The 23004-nt window shown below is 60.6% G+C and overlaps 1 protein-coding gene across 5 annotated transcripts; it reads right to left on the bottom strand.

Annotated features, from left to right (window-relative positions):
- Positions 1–2817: 2817 nt before the first annotated feature.
- On the bottom strand, positions 2818–21979 carry CDH15 (cadherin 15). Of its 5 annotated transcripts, none has more exons than XM_053555313.1 (16): positions 21820–21979; positions 21353–21573; positions 20666–20776; positions 13897–14055; positions 13293–13448; positions 12072–12216; positions 9432–9592; positions 8551–8679; positions 8125–8310; positions 6328–6581; positions 5619–5761; positions 5268–5489; positions 4794–5033; positions 4425–4561; positions 4137–4301; positions 2818–3417 (listed from the first exon to the last, which is right to left on the bottom strand). In XM_053555313.1, the coding sequence occupies exons 2-16, from the start codon at positions 21359–21361 to the stop codon at positions 3205–3207; spliced, it is 2430 nt and encodes an 809-aa protein (XP_053411288.1). In that variant the 5' UTR covers positions 21362–21573; positions 21820–21979; the 3' UTR covers positions 2818–3204. The 5 variants fall into 5 exon arrangements, with proteins under 5 accessions (XP_053411288.1, XP_053411278.1, XP_053411314.1 ...); XM_053555303.1 differs by having other exon boundaries at positions 5268–5507; positions 21820–21976; XM_053555339.1 differs by having other exon boundaries at positions 5268–5507; positions 21353–21533; positions 21820–21976.
- Between the last annotated feature and the right edge of the window lie 1025 nt (positions 21980–23004).

The raw sequence follows: 23004 nt of genomic DNA, 5'->3' as shown, positions 1-23004 counted from the left end.
TCTCCGGCACAGACGTCGGGCCCAGTCTCAGACCCCTGCAAACCGCCGGACCACCTGGACTCGGACCACCCCGCGCGCCCTACCGTGGGGCGGCCCCGGCCAGGCCTCAGGGCAGCTCGGGCTCCCGTGGTCGCCAGGCCTTGCGCTCAGGCCCCGGAACTCGCGGAGGAGGCGACCATGGAGGACGCAGCCGGACCCCACGCACACCTGAGCGTGCCGAGTACCCGCGAGCGTCCCAGGCTCCGCCCTCACCCCCGTGCACCTGTGCGCCCAGGCCCCGCCCCGCCCGCCCACCTGAGCGCTCCAGGCCCCGCCTTCCCCGTGCACCTGTGCGCCCAGGCCCCACCCCGCACTCCTCCCAGGCTCCCGCCAGGCGCACTGCCGGTAGCAATGGAGCTCGAGGTGCGCGCCCTTACGCGCAACGGGAGGCTTCGGCCCGGCCGACGCCCGCTGGCCGCCGCCCCGTGACTGCCCTGCGTGGCGCTGGGGCTGACGCTAAGCTCCGAGCGGCTGGTCACCGCGCGGTCCCCGCACCACGGCTGAACGGACCCTCCGCGCTGCTCAACGCGTCTGCCGCGCCTGGGCCCCGCGCGTGCCCGGTGCCCCAGCCTGCTCCTGCGCTACCCCGAGCCGGCGTCCGGCAGTCGCCCAACTGCGTCGGCCTTGCACGCGCCGCTGGCTCTACGACTTGCCCGCCGCTGATCTGCTATGGAGCTTGCTCACCCAGTGCGCCGCCCTCCCGGCCGGCGTGGGGTCTGGGATGGACACTGGGCGTGCGGGCGGGCACAGTGCCCGCGGTCTCCCGGGGCTGTCATGCGCGTGCCCATGTAGGAGGCAGTGCTCTCCTCGCATGGCACAGCAGATGCGCAAGTGCAGGGGGTGCCAGGCTCGAGGGCTTTCCAGATGTGTAAGGCCCTGACCACGCCTGCTGTGCTGTTATCTTCACCGTGCGCTGCCGAGGGAGGAGGAGGGCGCAGGCTGGAGGTGAGGGCAGCTGGGCGTTGGTGAGCAGGGTCTGCAATTCAACCAAGAGTAGCCCCTAAGGCCGGGCGCGGCTGACCCTGTAATCCCAGCACTCTGGGAGGCCCAGGCAGGTGAGTTGCTTGAGCTCAGGAGTTCAAGACCAGCCTTACCAAGAGTGAAACCTCCGTCTCAACTAAAAATAGAAAAACTAGCCTGGCGTCTCATCTACGCTGAACGCTGAGACAAGAGGATCACTAGAGCCCTAGAGTATGAAGTTGGTGTGAGCTGTGATGCCACCACACTCTACCGAGAGTGACAAAATGAGACTGTCTCCAGGGGAAAAAAAGGGAGAGATAGAGAGCAGCCTGTGGCTTGGGGCTGGGTGGGTCTGTGGACTGGGTTCCTGAAGCAGGAGGCTTTGCACCCAGGGAGCAGAGCAGTCAGTTCAGGTTGAGAAAGCTGGGCCTCCCACCTTTGGGACCCAGGGGGCTTGGCTGGAGTTAGGAGTGGTCAAGGGAAAAACCCAGTGATCTGCATGAGCAGATTCAGGGGTCAGCCAGATCCGCCCCCAGGCCCCTCTTCCACCTCCCCTGTGTGGCAGCCTTCACTCTACAGCCCCCAACCCAGCCCTAGGAGGACAGACTCAGTGTGGAAACTAGGCCAGGGTTGCCACGTCTTTGCCAGGGCCTGCCTGAACCCTTGAAACCGGCTGGGTGCCCTCCTTCCCCTGCCCCTGACACCAGACCTTCTGTGTGGTATAGTGAGCAATTAGTGCCCCACCAGCTTTCAGGAGGGATGGGATTTGAACATAAAGTCTCTGGCATGGTGGGACCCCAAAGTGTACATTGGGACTTTGGCAGGGGCCTTGCTCACCCTGTACATGGCTCATGGGTACTGTGGGGGCAGCTATGGAGAGGCCACCCCTGAGGCTTCTGGGGACTGGTAGGGGTCTCTCAGGCTCCCTTACTGAGGCCCTTCTCAAGTAGGATGGGGTGACCAGGGCCGTCTGCAGGCCAGACCTCACGCTGGGAGCCCAGTGTGTGGCCCTTGGGCATCCTCAGCTCTCTGGCAGGTCAGGAATTGGTCCTTGTGGCTCCTGACGGAGCAGCCCTCCCGGGAGGCCTCAGCCCAGGCCGTGTATGTCCACCCCAGCACAGAACTGTGCAACCACCAGCACAGCCTGGCCTTCTTCATGGGGGCCAGCCTCTTCTTGGTGGCAGGCACCCTGCTGCTGCCTGGCCAGGCTGTACATGCAGAGGACTGGCTCCTCCTGCGGGTTGAGTGCCGTGATGACCAGACTCTCACTGCTATTCTGGAGTGAAGCATGGCAGGATCTGGGCCAGCAGCCACCATGCGGGCAAGTATGTGGTTTCCCTATCCCTCCATCCATACCGGGCACATGGCCATGGGACGGGGTTGCAGAGCCACAGTGATGTCCTGCCCCTCCGAGTGCAGGGAGGAGCACTGCCCTCTGCCACTTCTTTAGGGGGGAATGGGGGGAGCCGTGGGGCACAGCAGAGGACCCCAGCACCTGGTCCACGGGTGATCACAGCTGGACAGCCGCCCCCCGGAAGCCACGTGTCAGCACAGGTGGAGCTATGGGAGCAACAAAGCCTGTCCCTGGGCCAGCTGCAGTGTCCCTGTGCCGCCTCCTTGGCCATAGCCATCAGATGTGGAGGACAAAGTTCTTCCTGGTTCTTCCCTCAGGCGGGGGCTGGAGGGGGCCTCATGTGGTGAGGTCACTAGCCCAAGGCCTCCACCGCTCCAACCAAAGGGCTGGGATGGGGACCTCAGCCTGGGTCAACATCGCGCTCGGTGAAGGCCCAAACTGGGAGACAAGCATCTTTCCTTCGGATTTACTAGGGGGCTGTTTTCTTTGTACAAAAAGGAGGTCCTTTCTTAGAAAGCAAAGGTGGGAGTAGGGGTGGAGGGCCCCAGGGGGAGACCCAGGGAAGCTGTCCCTATGCCAGCAGAAGGGTGGGTCTCCCAGCCGCTCCCTCCACATCCTGAGTCCTGTGCCCTGGACTTAGGCCTTTCCTGAAGGAGGTCACCCAGGCCCAGAAATAGGGGCCAGGTGCCCTCAAGCTGTGTTGCTGAGCCATCTCCACTACCTGGCCTGGGGTGTGTGTCCAGATAGGCCCCCGTGGTCAGACGGTCCACTCCACATCTGGATGAGGTGCCCCCAGGAGAAAGGCCCCATCCCTGGCCCAGTGGACACATCTAGATGCCAAGTCTAGCCCCTCACTCGGACCCCCATGGGTGCCCGTACATGTCTGCCAGCCGGGCAAAGCGGGGACCCCAGTCCCTGAGGTAGTCATAATCCTGGTCCTGGTCACCCAGGCTGGAAAGGATGGAGCTCAGCGTCCCAGCCATGGAACCGTCACCCTCGAAGTCGTAGATGAGAGCCGTGTCATAGGGCGGCACACTGGGGTCACTGTCTGCAGCCTCCAAACCCTGCAAAGAGGTCCCAGAGAACTTAGGGGCCCTGTGGGCAGCCTCCCCACCTGGCCATACACCAGGCAAGGTCAGCCTAAGACATGGGCACATAGGCTGAGGGGAGGTCTGAGCAGAGGCTTCAAGGGCTCCTGGTGTAAGGATAGCCGTCAGCCCTTCTCCTGGGGACTCTGTTCCCTCCACAGGACCAGTAGGTCTGCCTTTCAGGGGTCTGGGGTCTGCCTCCATCACCCTCCAGCTGTAGGGACACATACTCCAATCCATGATCTGTCTGCCTCTCCTGGTGGTCTGTGAGTTTGCAGGGGGCCTTCCCTAGTGGAGTGCAGGCAGATCGGTGTGCCTCTCCCCAGCTGCCCCCAACACAGATTTCCCACCTGTCACTGCAGAGCTGGCAAAGCCCTGGGGACACCCCAGTGGCCTCTTTGGGGATGAGTGTGCAGAGACTGCTTCTGAGTTTGCTCCCAGGTGCCCAGCAAAGCCCACCCTGGCTAGTGCAGAGTTGTTTCAGTCTGTGCCCCCCAAGCCCAGAGGACCCTATATGTCTTCCAGGGTCCCTCTGGCAAGCTCATGTGTCAGACTGCCTGCAGCTCTGAGGCCAGCGCCCCAACCTGACCCATGACACAAAGCCTGCAGGAAGGCTCAGCGCGCGTGTGTATGCCAAGTGCGTACACACGTCTATGCTTGTGTGTGTGCGTGCCTGTGTCCCCTAGAGCACCCACCTCATTGATAAAGTCCTCGATGTCAGCAGGACTGGTGGGCATTGCTCGGGGTGGCTGGGGTGGCACTCGGCCGTAGGGGGTGTCACGGCGCAGCAGTGGCCGTCCCAGGGTGCTCAGGGCAGTCAGCTCTACCGGGTGGCGCAGCTGGCTTATGTCGTAGGCATCCTGGGCAGGTTAAGTGGAGCTGAGCCCTGGGTCACTGGGACAGAGGGGAGGGACTCCCCGCCAGCTTGCCCAGGTGGCCTGGGCTCCTTAGAGAGTCCCTCCGCCAGCACACCCCTTCCCCACCTGGTCCTCCTCCCCGCCTCCCTGCTCATCATAGTTGAGGATGTTGTCTCGAAGGTCATCTTGCAGCCTGGGCAGCACCCCCTTGTCCTGAGTCCGCTGCTGGAGCCGCACTCGGAGCGCCACAGGCAAGACCAGCACTAGGGACACAGGAGGGAGGCTGGGGCCTGGCAGGACCTCCAGAGGGGGCGGGCGGGGCTGCAGGGCGGGGTCAATCCGAAGGGCCTGTGGTAGGGAGCTGAGGGCATGGAGTCCAGGGTGGGGGTCTGTAGAGTCAGAGGATGTGGCCAGGGCAGAGCTGAGTGTGAGATGGGGTCTGAGGATGGGGGCCGGGGCCGGGGCTGGCTGGGGCTGAGGGTACGGAGCACTCACACAGCAGCAGTAGGACACTGCCCAGCACGATGGCCAGGACGCCCAGGCTAATGCCCGCGCCCCCTGCCCGCAGCACAGCAGCCCCTGGCAGGCAGGCACCATCTTGGCTACAGCGACACACAGTCACATTCAGCAGCTGCTCGCGCTGCTGGGGCGGCAGCCCTGAGTCCCGGAGAAGAATACTCAGGCGGTGCAGGCCCTCGGGGACCTGATGCCGCAGCCATAGCCGTGCGTGGCTCACTGTTGAGGACACCTAAGGTCAGTTACAGCCTCCCCAGGCTGGGCCCACACCTCACTGCCCACCTTGTGCCTAGATGGGGTGGGGATCACCAAATCCCTGGTCTCAGTTTCTCTGTCTGTCCACTGGGCACAATAAGTAAGCCCTGCCCAGCCCAGGGTGTAGCCACCAGCACACAGAGGGAGCCACCGCCCACAGGTCCCTGGCCAGCCCAGTAGGCTGGGGAGGGAGCCCACCGTTGACAGGGCTGAGGCTCCAGTTCCGGCTGAGCTCTGGGAGCCTGGGGCTCAGCTGGAAGTGGAAAGGGGCCCCATGAGGAGGCAGGTCCTCATCTGTAGCACCCAGGAGGAGGCCGGTGCCTTGGTGGGGCTCACTGCACAGGCTGTCCAGAAGTGGTGGTGCCAGCACAGGGGCATGGTCGTTCACCTCCAGGATCTCCACGGACAGGGTGCCGGTGGCTGTGCAGGGTGGGGAAGCTATGGGCAGAGGGGCCGGTGGATTCAGTGTCACTGCCCCGGCCCACCCTGCCAGTCTGCTCAGAGGGTGCGGGCTCTGGGGCTCCACCTAGGTCTGGGCTGGCTGCTCACCATCATCAAGGGCCAGGATGATGGCTCTGTACCACCCGTCCTTGAGGAAGGGGGAGGTGGGGCTGAGCACCCTCTGGGTCTGGATATGGCCAGTGGCTCCATCCACTTGCAACCAGTCTTCAGGGTCATAGTCCTTGGAGTAGCTGATGGGGGGAAAGGGGTAGGACCTCCAGAAGTGTGACCACACAGGCACAGCCCCACACATACTGCACATGCATCTCACACGTGCACACAACCCACGTGGCCCTGACGGGAGCTGCAGTCACCAGCACCTTCTGTGAATTTTTGAGGCAAGCCCTCCCCATCACAACCGACAGATGAGGAAACTGAGGCTCGGGGAGGGTAGGTGAGCTGCTGGGGCCCCGTGGTAGCTGGGTGACAGACACAAAGCCAGATGCATGGCAAAACTGGGACCTTAATGGCCAGCCTCAGGGTCAAGGACCTGAGGGACATGGCTGGACACTCGGAGGCTGGCAGGAACAGACTGGGCATCTCAGTGTGCCTGGCTGCCCAGCACACCCTAGGGGCAAGGCCACCCCAGCATGCATGTGTGGGCACCCATGGCACTTGAGATCCGTGGATCCACAGGAACACACAGAGACAAGCTCCCCTCCACTCTGACCCTTAGCGCCCAGGGGAGACAGGGGTGACCCCAGCAGGAGTGAACTGTCAGCTGCCCTCTGCCATGCCTGGGCCCCTGGCTGCCCACCTGAGCCTCTGCAGCTGCTGTGTGTCAGGGTCCTGGGCGGAGAAGGTGGCCACGGAGGTTCCGGGGGGTGCCCCCTCAGCCAGGCTGGTCCGAAGTGGGTTCTCTTGGAACACAGGGGCCTCGTTGATGTCTCGCACGTGCACACTGACCCGTGCATGGCCCCTCCGGGCCCTGGGAGCAGCCACCTGCAGTGGGGCCACATTCTGCACCGATACCATGAGCTGGTAGAGCTCTTGGGTCTCGTAGTCCAGGGGCTGCGGGAAGGAGGCATGGTCACCTGAGCCTCAGGGCTGGTCTCCCAGAGACGGCTCCTCCTGGGGAGCCACTCCTCCGGCCTGTCCTGAGCCGTCTCTTTTCCTACAGTGGTGTGGCACCAGCCCAGCTCACTGCAACCTCAAACTCCTGCCTCAGCCTGTCAGAGTACTGGGATTACAGGTGGGAGCTACCACACACAGCCCATCTCTGCCTTTTAATAAAAATAATTATGCAGAACAAAAACACACAAATAATATAAGTACCCATCACTCAAAATAGATTTGTAGGGGGATAATGGAATGTGTCTGTAATCGGGGGTGGCCCCATGGGCTGGATAGAAGCCATTCTGGTGTTGCTCAGAAGGTATTGGGGAGGGTAGCCAGCCTCTATAGCCAGCAGATTTAGTTTGTATTTATTTATTTTTGAGACAGAGTCTCACCATGTTGCCCTCGGCATAGTGCCATGGCGTTACAGCTCACAGCAACCTCCAACTCTTGGGCTTGAGCGATTCTCTTGCCTCAGGGGACTACAGGCACCCGCCACAACGCCCAGCTATCTTTTGGTTGTAGTTGTCATTGTTTAGCAGGCCCAGGCTGGATTCGAACTCACCAGCTCCGGTGTATATAGCTGGCACCCTACACGCTGAGCTATAGGCACTGAGCCTGTTTTTATTTTATTTATTTATTATTTATTTATTTATTTTTGAGACAGAGTCTCAAGCTGTCACCCTTGGTACAGTGCCGTGGCTCACAGCTCACAACAACCTCAAACTCTTGGGCTTAAGCGATTCTCTTGCCTTAGCCTCCCAAGTAGCTGGGACTACAGATGCCTGCCACAACGCCTGGCTATTTTTTTTTGTTGTTGCAGTTGTCATTGTTTAGCTGGCCTGGGCTGGGTTGGAATCCGCCAGCCTTGGTGTATGTGGCTAGTGCCCTACCCAGTGAGCTATAGGCACCACCTAGCCAACAGACTTTGACTAAAGGAGATCATTCCAGATAATAGGGGTAGGGCCTCCTGCACTCAGGTGAAGGCTTAGAAGCAAAACTGTGGTTTCTCCGAGGAGAGGAAGAAATTCTGCTCAGGACTGCATGGGTCCTGCCTGGGTTTCCAGCCTGTCCTATGGATCTCAGACCTGCCTGGCCAGAGCCCACAATTGCATGAGTCAATTTTTTGCACTAAAGCTCTTGAGATGTCAATATCCACGTACTTCTGCATGTATCTGTGTGCGCCTCACCAGCTATCTTCCTGGTGGCACCAGTCTGCACACCTGTGCAGTCATGCTTTCATGCACAGATTACAGATGAAGAGGCAGGCGCTGTAACTGGCAGACTGTATATGGTGTCCCTCCTACTCTGGCTCTGTGGCCCTGTGGCCCTATGGCCAGCATGCCCAGTCCTAGAGCTGGGGGTCCCACCCTCCTGGCCTCTCACACAGGGTCAGGAGAGGCCACCCGGTGGGAAGGAGCCAGTGAGCTCAGGACATAGTTGATGTATGGGGGGAGGAGGGAGCATATAGGTGAATGCCCGGCCGAGAGGCACTCACCTTCACCACAGACAGCACTCCCTCGTTTGTCTTGGAGTCTGTGCGGATAGCGAACTGCCCATCAGGGTCACCTCCCAAGATGATGAACTGGGCCGCCCAGTTGGGGGAGCCTGGCAGGTCCCTATCCTCCACCTTGAGCCGCCCCACATCCACTCCACTGACAGCCTCTGGGGCCTCCATGAGGAACTGGGGGAGCCGGGCGTCAGCAATGGGGTTAGGGACGGTGTGGGTGGGGCTTCTCCATGGCCCGCCTGCCTCTCCCAGCCCAACTTCATGGCAGGCTCACATGAGGCCAGTTCTGGGACCCTCTAAACTAGGCTTATAGCTACTCATGCAAAGCTCCATCCAGAGCAGGGCACCGCCCACCCCCGCCATGAGCCCAAGGGGGTGCGTGGCCTAATTGGTGCAGGGAGGTAATGGTGGCACCTCGTCTCTAGTAAACTCTGGGGCGTTGTCATTGATATCATCCACAGAGATGATGGCCAAGGCAGTGGCGGTGAGGCCATCTCCAGACATGTCTGCCACCTGCACTGTCAGATTGTACACGGCGACTGCCTATGGACACCAAGACACAGGGTTGGGATGAGCTGCCCAGCTGAGGTGAAGGGCCAGGCCCCGCCAGCCAGCATGAGGCCTGGCTCAGCCTCACAGGAGCAGCCAGTAGTGTCTGAAGGCTACAGGCAGCTGAGAACCCTCCTCCATCAAGCACGTGGGGCCCAGTGACGTCATAGTCAATCAGACCCTGCCCTAGCCTACAAGTGGGCAGCATACTGAGCACCTACTGCATGCTGGACGCACAGAGGACCCCCGAGCTTGGGCGAGTGGGGCAACCAAGAGGGCTGCCCAGAGGAGCTGCCTCAGGGTGGGTCTTCGGGGCCTACGGAAGTCTGGCAGCTGGGCACAGGGGCCTAGGAAGTTAGCAACTCCAGGGTGTGAGGAAGCAGGGAGCAGCTGCTAAGAGGCCAGGGTTAGGGGGACTTGGAAAGGCCCCACCCCAAGCAGGGAGGTCCCACCACAGGCAGGGAGGCCCCCTCCCCAGGCAGGGACCCTCTGCTTTGTAGGCAACAGGGCCAGGGGTTCCCTGCCAGCAGGACAGAGGACATGTGGAGGACTTGTCGGGGCCAGCAGGGGCCAAGCGCCTCCTGTTCTGACTTGGCTCCTGTCCTTAGGGTGGGCCACTTACTGACCCACTGGGTGGGTTCAATCCCTGGAGTCTTTGCTGAGCCGGGGCCCCTGTTGCATTTTGCAGCCTTTGGTCACTCCCTCTGGCTGGCTCCCAGACCAGATGTCCTATGCAGCCACCTCACCTCTCGGTCCAGCCCCACTTGCACTGTCCGGATCTCCCCCGTGAGCTCATCGATGGTGAAGAGCTCATGGCCGCCCTGCCCCAGGAGAGAGTACCGGAGGGCTGCATTGTCTGTCTCTGGGTCGTCAGCATCCGTGGCCTCTGCCCTGGTCACGAAGGTGCCTGGAGGGACAGGGAGGAATGTGGGCCACTGTTCCTGGGGGTGTCCTGCTGAGGGCTCTCTGTGTGCACAGCCCCCTGGTTCTGAGTCAGTGTGACCACAGCCAGGGCAGGCAGTTCTTGTCCCCATCACTGAGGTGCCACACCCCCACGCCCTCACCCACACACATCCCCTCTGCAGCCACAGGTCACCCATGTGGCCTGTGCAAACTTAACGTCAAGCCCTGTGCTGAGCTTGTGCTGTTGGAGGTGTTCAGCCAGAAGCAAAAGACTTGACTTTCACCTGTCCTGCCTAGGGCAGGGGCCAGCAGAGCCCCGGACCAGTGACCAGGAGCCTAACACGTGGAGAATGGCACATGGCCCCCTGGTAGATGCGGCCCACATATGAGGGGAGGGTCCTGCCTCGCCTGTCACCCATTTTCCTTCTGATGAGACTGAGGCCTGACCTGCTTTGGTGTATGAAAATTAGACAGGGTGGGGCAAGGACAGTGGTCTGCAGGGCCCCCTGAGGGACAGCTCTGAACCAGTGGGTCCCTTCACGTGTGTTCTTGGGACCTCACCTCACCAGGGACTGACGGGCAACCTGAGTGCCATGCACATTTTCTTTTTTTGTAGAGACAGAGTCTCACTGTACCGCCCTCCGTAGAGTGCCGTGGCGTCACACGGCTCACAGCAACCTCTAACTCTTGGGCTTACGCGATTCTCTTGCCTCAGCCTCCCGAGCAGCTGGGACTACAGGCGCCCGCCACAACGCCTGGCTATTTTTTTGTTAGTTTGGCTGGGGCTGGGTTTGAACCCGCCACCCTCGGCATATGGGGCCAGCGCCCTACTCACTGAGCCCCAGGCGCCGCCCCCATGCACATTTTCAATAAACAGTAGGAAATGTCAGCCATTGGCCCAGCTGGAGAAGGGTGAAGAGCTAGTGTGGAGACGGGCTGCTAACTGGGTGACTGTGACACAGTGCTGGACCTCAGGCCAAAGCTTTCAAGGGCTTCCTTTTGGCAGAGGCGAGATGCCAGGCTCCCCGATGTCAGAGAGGGGCTGCGGATGTGGGCAGGGACCCTGTGGAGTGGGCTTGGATGTGGGAATGCCCAAGACCAGATGCGTTGTGAGGAAGGCAGACATGTAAACATATATCAGACTGAGTCCACACACATGCACACATACACAAGGCACGCACATGTACACACATGTGCACACACAAGGCACGCACATGTACACACACGCACATATACAGGAATGAACATGTACACACATGCACACATACACAAGGCATGCACATGTACACACATGCACACATACACAAAGCACGCACATGTACACACACGCACACACACAGGAATGAACATGTACACACATGCACACATACACAAGGCATGCACATGTACACACATGCGCACACACACAAGGCATGCACATGTACACACATGCACACATACACAAAGCACGCACATGTACACACATTCACACACACAAGGCACGCACATGTACACACATGTGCACACACAAGGAATGAACATGTACACACATGCACACCTGCACACATATGAAAGTGCAGGAATGCACATGTGCACACATACATGTGAAGGTGCATGCTGCCGTGCACACACACGCAAGTGCACATAACAGGCCCTTTCATGGATATACGCATGTCCACACACAGATGTCAGGCCACTCTCAGCTGTGTCTGCCAAAAGGTCCAGTGAGAATGACAGCCAGCTGGTGGGGATAGGCAGCCCTAGCCCACGCAGACGTGCACACGTGGACTGCACATGGACTCATGCTGGGGAGAAGGGAAGTCCCACTGTGTAGCAAGGAGAGGAGGAAGATGAATTGGAAAAGTGCCTGTTTGTAACCATAGGAATAATATCCACTGATAATAATCAGAACCATCAGTGGAGGCTGAAACAGGACAAGGTTTTGAGCCCTAACGGGGTATTTGAACAGTCTGAGATGACTCTCCACAAGACGTGGGAGCAGACAACACCTGGCCAGGTGAGGCACCTGGAACTCCCGTCTCAGGCTGTCACACGCTGAGGAGGACACAGCCTCCTTCTGTGGAATTCCTACCTACGGAGGAGATCCCAGAGCTCACTGGACAGGTGAGATTTGATCTAATTCTCAAAGCCTGCGTGTGGGGCAGCCAAACGGTTCCCACAGGCCTCCACCAAATCCCAGTGGAGGGGCCTCTGGGTGCCCTGGCTCCTGTCCATCTCTGGACACCCCCTAGCAGGAGGGAGAGTTCGTTTGCCTTGGAGGGAGGGGCAGGACCCCTAAAAAGCCCCACCCTGAGGTTGAGATTTTTGGATTTGAAATTTGTATTGAAAAGGGAAGGGGCCTGGGTTGGCCTCTGCTTGGAGACTCTGTTTACCTATTTTTCGCTCCTTGATGGGCCTCTGGAACTTCTGCTTAAGGCAAATCCCGGGCTTCTGATGCCCAGAGACCCTCACTGAAGCCTGACTAGGTGCCGGCTCCTCCTCACCTGGCACCGTGCCCTCCAGCACCCGGCCAGTGAACACCTCCTGCTGGAAGGCTGGCCGGTTGTCGTTCTGGTCCACAACCACGATCTCCAGGTCTGTGGGGTCCTCCAGGGTGGATCCCCCCAGGTCCAAGGCAAAGGCTCTCAGCTGTCAAATAGAGCAAGGGTTGCCCTGTGGCCCCCAAATTTTGGTGGCTACCATGAGGGCCACGAAAAAAGCCAGCAAATGCTGACTTGCACCCAGCTGGAAACCTGAACAGATGAGAGACAGCAGGGGGAGGGGGCTATGCTCCCTGAAGGGGAGTGACTTTCTCTGAGCAGACTGGGCGGACCTTCATGCTTCCCCTCTGGCCGTGGCTGCCAGGAAGCTCACAGCTGTGCTCCCTGTGCCTGTGCAGCCGAAATAATGCTCTCACCAGGGATCCTGGTGCCCCCTGGTTTCTCTCTATGGTTTTGGCTGCTCTTCAAGTTTAATCTCCCATGCACAGTATGAGCAAGATATAACGTCCAGGTAAAAAATACTCTCTACTGACTTTCCATGTTGGGGAACCAAGAACTGGTTCTCTAAGTCTGAAGGAAGACTGGGACCATGCAAGGGGACACTGCGCCTTCTGAAAAGAAAAAGGCGGGACATCTCCACAGATCAGGCACAAAATGACTTTTTGGAGAGTTCAGGCTGGAGGTGGCAGGTGGCTCTGTGGGGAACTTGGAGAGGTTGTGCTCTGGGAAGCCCACCTCCCCGACCTTGAACCCACGGCAAGCTCTCTCCAGTGCCTTTCAGACCTCAGGACCCCAGCCCCACAAGGGGCAGTGTGGCCTCCCTGGAGATTCTACCCCAAGAGCGGCAGCTGCTGCTGGGACCAGTACTGCTTTGGGGCACTGTGATCCTCACCCAATCATACAAAACCAGGGGTGTGGCTAAGTGGAGACAGCGATGAAGGTGTGGCTGAAGCCTGCCTCCCACCCTGTTGCATATACCCTGGCTCCTCCCCAGGCAAAACCAAGCCCGCCTCCAGCTGGCCTCTGTCTGCCCATTTGCTACAGGGAACTGGAACACCAAATAGCTGGGTCCCCCGTCCCTGGTGCCACCCCCCCCCCCATGACAGCTGCCCGGATCTTGCAGGAGAAAGTGGTTTGGCTTGAAGGATACCACACTGGGGGCAAAAGCCCAGGGGGAGGAGGGACCTCAGCTTCCCACCAGGCCCCCACTGGGCAAGCCCCCACCCTGAAGCGGTCTGTCTTCTCACGGTCCAGAGTGGCGTTGAGGAACACCTTCCCAGTGAACTTGTCGATGGAGAAGATGCCCCGGGGCTCCTCGTCCACGCCAGGTCCCTGGATGCTATAGATGACGCTGCCCAGCTGTTGCTTGTCAGACTTGATCTGTGGCAGGAGATGGGGCTGGCAGAGGCGCTCGGGGTGGGGGGATCGGCCTTTTGCAGGCCCTCAGGTCCTTTCCCAGCTGGCAGCACTGAGGCTCCGAGGTCTGCAGGAGGGCCCCCAGGGGAAGCACGCTGGGGTGGGCAGCTCAGCCTGGGGCCCAAGAGTTCCCCGCACCTAAGCCCTGATTACAGGCTCAATCTGCTAACACCTGTTCAGTGTCTGGAGCATAAAATCGAAGGAAAAAGTCAAGGCCTGTTCAGTGTCTGGAGCATAAAATCGAAGGAAAAAGTCACGGCCACAGGGCTTCCAGCTCAGAGGGCACACGGCTCAGAGGGCATGGCCAGATAAGAAACCTGGGCTCTGGCCCTGACACGAGGTGGGACTCCCTCCCCTCCCAGGAGACCACCTGGGAACAGGGCCCCCCAGTGACCCAGCCTTGTCCCCTCACCTGCACCAGGGGGTAGGGGAGGTTCTTGTGGTTCTCGGACACGCTGATGGGTGGTATGACCCAGGCCCTCCGCACGCGGCCTGACATCTGTGCCCGGCGCCAGGGGTCCAGGGTGCTGGGCCTCCTCAGCTCGGGGCTGCCCAAAGATAGGCTGAGGCCCTGTAACAGAGAGGCACAGTCACACGTGGCCTCCCTGAGCCCTGCTTACAGCCCACCCCCAGGACTTCCTGAAGGCAAAGCCATTGCCCTGGGCCACGGGTCAGCACCCCAAGGAGTGCCAGGCTACATCAGGGTGTGGGCGCCTGCCTCTGCCAGAGCCCTAAGCTGGAGCCCTGAAGCCCTGAAGCCTCCACATAGCTGTCCCTCTAGTACCCTCTGCTGTTACCCAAAACCTCGGGGTCCTGTGGCCCATGGTAGGCTGTTGCCAGGTGAGTGCTGGCTGGGGGTGGCTTTAGGCTTCTGTGCCCTCTGCCTTCCCTGAGGTGTCGGGTGGGGGGACCAGTGAGCACCTGGGGGCGGCTCTGCCTCAGGGCTGGGAGAGGTGGCAACAGCGCCAAGTAATAAGACTTCAGGGCAGCAGTTTCAGACACAGTGCGCTGGGCAGGCAGGTCCTTGGACTGGGGAGCCTGCTGGGGGTCTGCACAGTGGGCAGAAAGTGGGTGCCGGGGGCTCCCTCTCATGGCTCTGTCAGAGGTGGCAGCTCCTGTCTGGTAGCGGGGTCAGGAGCTTCTCCCAACCTGACCTTTTGAGGTTTGGGCAAGGTTGGCCCAGCCTGCTTTTGTTTGCAAGGCCCAGAGAGAGGAAGGGTTACCAGAGGGCTCCTGCCTGGGGGCCACAGCCTCATCCCAGGCACCCAGGGCAGTCTGACCACAGCCAGCCAAGCCACCCCGAGAGGGTGTGGGGTCCTGATTCCAGATGCCTATAGGAACCAGGGGGTGGTACCCACTGCAGGGCCAGCCCCATGCGACCTCCAGGTCTCCTGTCTGTCCAAGACTCCCACTCTTGCATAAGCGCTGGCACAGTGAGAGGGACAGGGTGGAGGAGCAACCCCACCACAGCCCGGGCCACTCTCCCAGAACTGGGGTACAGCCCTCACACCCACACTGTAGCTTATGGAACCTGGGGATCCTTGCACACTCCTCTCTCCACCCTAACCTAGGGTCTGGGTGCTGTGAGCCCCCAGTAATCCCACTGCCCAGAGTGAGGCAGAGTATGGGGTATGAAGGGAAGATGGCCATGCACCCCCACCTGGGGGTGGGGACCTTGGGCCAGTAAGGAGTGCAAAGGGGAGCACCTCTCAGCCCCCACCCCTCAACTGGAGGGACTGAGGTTCAGAGAAGGGACCCACCCTGGTCCCCTCTCAGCTCCCATCCCTCAGATGGGGGACTGAGGCCCAGAGAAGAGACACACCCAGCAAGTCAAGGGCAGAACCACTGCCAATCTCAAACGAACCCTGGATTTCCTGCACCACCCTGGCTCTGACACGCAGTTTCCGTATCTGGCCTCCCTCTTGTACACTCCCCACCTGCTCCTCGGTTGGGAGGGATACTTAGAGGTGGCTGGTCCCTTCTGGATATTAAAATCACAAAGACTTTCAAGACACACCTAAGCCAGGACTGTCCGAGCTCAGGAGTCAGCATTTCTGGGTGGGCTGTGCTGCTGTTCCTGAAAGGCCTCCCAGCCCAAAGCCCTGTGCTCATCCCACTGCCAGGCACAGATGCCAGGGGCACATCACAAGCGAGGCTGCCTGGCCAATGCCTGGCACAGTTCTTGCGGTGCACAGAGCCTGCTGGGCAGTTTGCTGCTGTCAGTGTGACTCCCTACGTAGCAGCTGCTCTGCCTTGCCAGGGAGCCCCCCGAGTCCCCAGACTCCCAGCCCTCCTGCTAGGTGAACTTCCCTGCCCCCAAAGTTTCCACCGTGTCCACTGGCATGCTCCTGGTGCTGGAATGTTCTAGAGTGCACTGCCCAAGACCCACAAACCACACAGGAAATGGGCCCTGGAAATGTGCCTGGCAAAACCGAGGACCTAACTTCTCCATTTCAAATCATTCTAGTTGGTGAGAGTCCCTGTGTGGTTAGTGGCAGCCTCAGGGGACAGAGCTCTGAAGCCAGTGCTCACCGACTCATCTGGCCACTTGCCCTCCCCAGCCCCCACCTGCAGGGTCTAGGGGCAGGAGGCCTGAGGGGCCCTCTATGGGGACACAGCTGGGGCACAGGGCCATGGGATGGAAATGCTGAGTCTGGGGGCAGGCAGTTTCCAGGATCCTGTGGCTCGGGTGGGGTGGTGGTGGCTGCCCAGGGCCTGACACAGACTAGGGGGAGGTTCTTAGGTAGGGAGGGCACAGACACCTGTTGCCTTCACCCAGGCCCCCATTTCTGGGACTACTGCCCCACCTCAGGCTGGGGTGTTGGCCGGGGGAGGGATGCTCACAGAGCCTCAGGCAGGCCCTGAGCACCAAAGCTCCAAGCACTCAGCCACCCTTTCTCCGTGGATGGAAGCCTAGTCCCTCAGCTCCGTCTAGGAGCAGGGGCTGGAGGGAAAGGCCAGCATAGCCGGCAGGCCTGTCAGGCTTACACCTCTCTGCCTCTGTCCTCCACTGCTGGCTTGTTATACCTGTGTGGATGTCCAGGGTCCAGGGCCCATTGACGTGATGCTCCCCCTCACCTTGAGATAGGGCTTCAGGACTTGGTCTGGTCCTCACTGCACCCTGGCCCCAGGCCCACACATGGCAGGTCTGCATGCAGTCTGGCACAGGGACAAGAGCTGGTGACTCGAAACTAGAACTGGCCTCCCTTGGTGGCTTTTGGTCCCTGGCTGGCAGGGAGGGGCAGAGCCACTGACAGGGAGAGGACAGAGCGGGGACCCCAGGCTCTCATGCCCTCAGGCCTACACCCCACCAGTGACAGATGGCAGCGCTGGACTGTGAGCCAGCAGAGCACAAGCCCTTCCAGGCCAGGGCAAGTTCCCAGCCAAGTGGAAACCTGCCTGCCCCACATGGGGCCTGCAGCAAAGGGTCTGCTTCCGGCACATAGGCTGCCACAACGCTGTGCTGGACCTGGGCATGGGCCTACCTCTCCCTCTGCCCCCAGGGTTCCCTCACAGCCCCTGGGACTATCACCTCACAGCTCCAGAAAAAGGTTTGGCGAGGTCTGCCCCCTGAGCCAGGTCCTGAACCAGGCTCTGAACCACCCAGCTCAGAAGGAAACCAGAAACCCAGAGACACACAGAGCTGCCCCCGCCCCAGGTTATGTCTGCGTGGCAGGTGGGGGACCTCAAGCTTTGTGAACCCCATGTGGTCGAGGTAGAACAAGCCACCCCAACTGTGCAGAAGCTTCCACCATCTCCCTTCTTCCCTGCGCCAGCTGTCTGGCAGGCTGCCTGCTTGATTAGCCATAGGCCAGCATGGTCAAGGCAGGCCCTGGGAATCTTGGGTCCCTGGCCTGTCCACAGCCCGAGTTCACAAGGCCAGCAGAAGCCACAGAGTCTTGGCAGGGCCCCTTTTCCCAGATCAGAGGCTGCAGTGGGTGTGGGGAAACTGGGCGAGCAAGCCACAGCTGACCTCTGGAGCTCAGGGGCACTTGTGGGGCTTTGCTCTATCCTCCCAGCCCTCCTCTTTTCCAGAAGACGTGGCATTGGGAGCAAAGGCCTGGGGGCCACCTTGGGGAGAATGGGGCATGTGGTGCCTGGGGCAATGCCCCATCAGCAGGGCAGACCCCCCCATGCTGGGCTGCAGCCCAAGAGCACCTGGAGGGTCAACTTCTGGACGTGCACCCTGGCACACCCATCCACTGTCCCCCCCCAAGCCAAGCCAGACCATGGATCCAGTACCCCAAAGTGGATGTCCAAGGAAACCTCTAAGCTCATCCTTGACCCCACCCTTGACCACGAACTCTGAGAACTGTTTGGAAGCTCAGCTCCCGGGACTGAATGCCCTTTGGTGGGGTCTGCTCCCAGCCCTGGCACCAGCCCCAAAGAGATGCTGAGTGGTGAAGATCTGTACCCTGTACCCTGCATGGCTGCACCTGCTTTCCCAGTGAGAGGCCGGTCCTGAGCCTGGGCACAGGTGTGGTCTCCAGGGCAACGGGATGGGCATTGAAGAGACCAGGTCTTCCATTTTGGCACCGGGATCACACTGCCTTGCTGCAGCATGGACAGAGCTAGAGGCTGCTCTGGGGTTCCAACAACCTGCTGTCAAAGCAGGTGGCAGAGTTTGGCTGCACACTGACTGACCTGCTCCTTGCCCACAGCGTGCCCCTGCCTGCCTAGAGGGGAGTGAGGTATTCCCATCCTGCAGGAACCTCACAGTAGCGTTGAGCTTGGGGAAGGGGTCTAGGCTGGTCTCACACTTGCCCTCTGCCCATTTTCAGGGAAAGACATTTCGAGATTCCAGGAATGGTGGGAGCGTGGGTGGGGCTTGCTTGGGAGGGGGTAAGAAGTCTCTGGCCTGGACACCCATAGCCTCCTGTGGCCTCCCCTAGGCTGGAATCTGGCCTCTCCTGGATGGCACGTCAGGAATGGCCCCAGCTATCGGCCCCGCCTTCTCCAGCTGCTGTGGGCTTGGGGGGAGGTGGGGAGGGACAGGGCAGCTGTGCCCTCCTGTCACTGCCCTGCCCTCGCCGACATGCTTGGGACTGCAGTGAGTAGTGGGGGGCGGGGGGAGGGACCACATGTGCATGAGGTCCCTGTCCAGGCTTGGGTGGTTCTGGCCTGCCTTCTTCCCAGAGACAATGTGGCTCCTCAAAGCCCACATGAAGACATGGGTGCCTTCCCAGCAGACCCAGACCAGGGGACCACTGAATCACCCATGCTTCCCCATCCCCCCAGATGGGGTTGGGTCCCAGGGGTAGATCAGCAGCTAGGGATGGTGGGGAGCAGAAGGGAGCTGTCACAAGTCCATTCTGAAGACACAGCCCATACCCTCTCCCCATATTGTTCTGGGGCCCAGTGGGCACAGATATTAGAGGTGAGCTGGGCAAGAAAGGCCATAGCCTCATCTGAGGCCCTGGTGCAAGCCTCAGATGAGTCCAGAGCTCCCTCCTGGGGCCCACCTGTGACATTCCTACTGGACCTGGCCAGCTGGGGGCTCTCAGAAGTGAGGAAGGAGTGTCCAGGAGGCGGTCACAGGCCTATCTGCATGGACAGAGAACCAAAGTATGAAAGCCCAGCTGGGTCAGGAGAGGCAAGGTCCTGAACCAGACATATTTTGGTGGTCAGAGCTGATTTGAGGGCTGTGGCAATGTAGGACACTCAGGGCAGGACGATGGTGAGGCCAGGCCCCCCACTGGCTGGTGGCCACCCCCATTTGACTCTGCTGCCTCCAGCTTGGGAGGGGGGCAGGTTCTGCAATAGCCCTGGGGCGGGAAGTGGTGAGGAGGAAGGGAAGCCAGGCTGGCTCTGGCCCTCTTTCCTCCACAGTAGAGCCCCCTGGGTGTCTACCTGTCAAAGGTTTCTCTTGGAATGCCCCTTCGGACCCCCAAACCCAGGAGCAGGGTCTCCAGAAAGGTTCCCACAATGCCAGCCTATCATGTGCTGGGAAGAAATGCTGTCTTTAGCGCCAGTGGGGAGCTTGGAAGGGTGAGGGTGCTTGTGCCTGCAGAGGGCGGTGAGGGTGCTCACCACACATGGCTAGGGGTGCAGGCCATGGGCAGCTGGGCTGTGGTGGGCCTGTGGGGTGACAGTCAGGTGGATGCAGCCACTGTCTCCAAGGGGTGGCGGATGCCCAAAGGCAGGGGTGGGAGTGGTTGGAGCTGAGGGTGCCTGGGGGACAGCAGCTGGAGGGTCCAGCTAGCCAGGCGCCTGGTCAGTTGCCAGGAGCAGAAACTCGGCTGGTTGAGCTGGAAGGGCTATGAGAATTAGAAGCACTCAGGAAACCCCTTCAGTGAGATCCGGGAAGGGATTGACCCCTCCCTGTGTCCCTCACTGCCTGACCGCCCCATAATCACGATGGCTGGTGACATCTCTTTATCAAGTCAAGTCTGGAGGTGAGAGGCTGTCCTGTTACATGCGACCATGGCCCAGCCACAGCAGGGCCCTGCCCTCCCCTCAGCCCAGACCTGTGGCAGGGGCCTGGAGGCTGTGTTCTCTACCTCCAGGTCCCCAGGGCCTGAGGAGATGAGATGGAACATGGGGAGTGGGGTCAGAGGCCTGTGCCTCCTTCCTCCCTGTCTGCTCCCACGTTGTGGAGACCCGAGTTGCAGGGTTCCAGAGATTTGTGGAGGCAGAGAATGCCTGGTCAGTCCAGGCAGCTGCTGCGATTCTCCAGGTGGGCACAAAAGCTGGGACACAGCCAGCACCGGTGGTGGGTCGGGGCATTCCAAGGAGGAGACTTTGGAGTGTGAGCTTCGGACAACAGAGCCCCCACTGCTGGCCAGGAGCACCATGGGACAGGGGCTCCGACACCACCCAAGACGAACAGGGCCGGAGTGAACTTAAGCCACAGGCAAACCCCACCCCAAGGTCCCCCAGTGTGGGACTCTCCTGCCACCCCTGTCTCCCTGCCTCGCCACAATCTGGACACGGTGAGGGAGGGGTAGCGTGGTAGGTGGTCCCCTGCTGTCCCCAGGCTCAGGCAGGGTACACTCCTTTTGGAACCAACCTGGGCGCAGAGCACCCGGTCCCCCGCAGCGCCCTGGGAGGCTGCCCCAGCCCAGCCCCCACCCCGGGGCCCCCAAAGGCACTCAGGGCCAGGGGTCCTGGGGAAAACCGCTTCGGAGACGCTGTCCGCGGGCCCGGAGGTAGGGACCCCCGGCTGAGCACTGATCCCTTACCTGGGCCAAAAGCCCGAAGGCGAGGAGGAGCGTGGCGCCCATGGGGCAGGGCGGCAGCAGGACGCGAGGGCACCGGCTTCGCGGTCTCCGGCTCCGAGCTGCCCCGCGCGCCTGGGCTGAGTGACAGCGCAAATGCGTGGGGCGGGGCCCAAGTGCAGCATGTGTGCGAGGGGCGGCTCGGGGCGAGACCAATGGCTGAGTGACAGCCAGTAGGAGGCTTCTGATGGGCCCCGGGACAGGAAGTAGGCGGATACAAGACCTAACTGACAGCTGTAGGAGTCCTATGAACAGGCCCGGGGGTTAAACATGGGCGGAGCCAATGGCTGAGTGACAGCGCAATCGTGCGGGTGGGGTTGAAGTGTAACACGTGCGCGAGGGGCGGCCCGGGGAGGAGCCAAAGGCTGAGTGACAGCCCGTAGGAGGCCTCTGATGGGGTCAGGGACCGAGTGAGGCGGGGCTGAGTGACAGCACAGGTGCTTCGGCGGCGTGGCCCAGCCACAGAGCGCGAAGCTGCAGGCCGCGGAATAACTCAGGACGGGCAGAGGGCGGCAGGGCGGCAGGGCGGGGGCCAGGCAACTGCCCGGTGATGCAGGGCTTTTGCAGAAGTCAAGAATAGGGAGGCCTACCGGAAAAGGCAGGAGTGTGTGGGGGGCCGGATTAGGGCCGGGATAGGAATCATTCATTCACCTGGCACATTCTTGCCTCAGGGCTTTTGCAAGGGCCGGTCCGTTCCCTCTGCCAAGTGCGCTTCCTCAGGTGTCCCAAAGCCCGACCCCTTCTGCCTGCAGGGTCTGTTCTGTAGCACGTCTGCAGCTTGTTCTTTGGGTCACTGACGGTGGTCTTGTGTTGTCCTCTGGGCTGGGCTGGCCTGTGTGTGCAAAGCCCGGCAAGGCACAGGCCGTCCCAGGCTGCAGGGGTCCCACAGTGAACACCAGGTAACCACCCTGGGAATTCTGGGGGTTCTGGGGCTCCCACTGTCTGGCAGCTTTAAATGCCACCCATAGCTGGGGACTCCCAAATTGGCATCTCAGCTGAAGCCACTAGACGTGTTGTTCACCCTCCATGCCCTCAGCGTCAACATTCCCACTCCAACCAACTCCTGGCCCATCCCAACACGACTCATGGTACACCCCCAACGCTCCTGGCCCACTCACCACCTCCAGTGCCTCTTCCCTGGAGCACCTTCCTCCCCACAGCTGCCTGCAGGACTCCTGTGTGCGTGTGTGCACCTCAACACCCACCTGGGCCCTGGCCAGTGTACAGGATCAGAGGGCCTGGAGAGGTTGGGGGAGGGAAGCTTGCTTTCAGGCAGGTGGTGTGGGGTAGGGCCCCCAGCAGCAGCAGCCAGCTTGGGGCCTCTGCTCTCTCCAGATTGTGGGGTGGCTGTGCGGGTGCTGGACCATCTGTGTCCTTGGCTTGGGTGGCAGGAGCCAGGCTGCCCTGGGGAGGCTCAGGCCAGGACTGTGTCTGAAACTCATGGCTCCACATTAAGGGAGAACAGAGAGCCCCTCCACCTTCAGGCTCAGAGGCCCCCTATGGCTGTGCAGTAGCCCCTAGGGGACCACCCTACAACCTCTGAGCCTAGAGACCCAAAATGGGGGTGCAGAAGCCCTCTGAATGCTTTTGGGTTTCTGCCTTGTGGTGCTAGTGTAGGGGTTATAGGTAAGGTAAAGGGGAGTGCCTCCTACCCAGAAAGAGGCTTGGGGAAAATTCTCTCAGGACCCTTCCTCTCTGTTGTCCACCTTGCCTGCCTCCCACCCAATAGGGAAGAGAAACCTTCATCCAGGGGCTGTGGGGGGTCTCCAAGGGACAGGATAAGCTGGCAGGGGCCTGGGTGAACCCAAAGTGCAGGGAGGCAGCTGGCTAGGGCTCTGGGGGGAGGATGTAATTCCGGGCTGGCCAGCCAGCCTTCCAGTAAGGGACCCTGCCTGGTGAAGTGTCCAGGGCAAGCCCTGGGGCAGTTCCAGCTCTGGGCCTTGGGAAGGTCCTTCTGTTCAGCCTCAGTTTCCTCTTGTGTCAAAGGGGGGATAGGAGTGGGGGTTCACTTCAGGCTGTTGAGACCACCACCTCCAGAAGAGCCCTCCCCTTTGCCTGCTGACTTAGGGACATTTAACCCCACCCCTCCCCCAACCTCCAGCATTAACCGCACTTTGCAGCTCACTTTCCCCTACTCTGCAGCCTTGGATATTCCAGGTGGCCAACCCATTGTTCCTCCCCCTCCTCACTCACTCTGCTGCCTACTCTGTTCCTCTCCCCCAGCAGATGAGGACCTGGGGCCAGGGAATAGGCTCAGCGCCCCTGCAGCACCCCTTGCATCTCTGGAAATTCATGAGGTCTAG

The sequence above is a fragment of the Nycticebus coucang genome, chromosome 2, assembly GCF_027406575.1.
Source record: "Nycticebus coucang isolate mNycCou1 chromosome 2, mNycCou1.pri, whole genome shotgun sequence".
NCBI classification, from domain to species: Eukaryota; Metazoa; Chordata; class Mammalia; order Primates; family Lorisidae; genus Nycticebus; species Nycticebus coucang.
Note: the sequence above shows the minus strand (reverse complement) of the source record. Positions and strands in the feature narration are given on the sequence as shown.

Coding starts and splice junctions, on each gene's coding strand:
- CDH15 (XM_053555303.1), bottom strand. Junction 6,582..8,124: donor GAGTGCTGTCTGTGGTGAAG/GTGAGTGCCTCT, acceptor TCCTTCCCGCAG/CCCCTGGACTACGAGACCCA. Junction 3,418..4,136: donor TCGAGGACTTTATCAATGAG/GTGGGTGCTCTA, acceptor ACCTCTTTGCAG/GGTTTGGAGGCTGCAGACAG.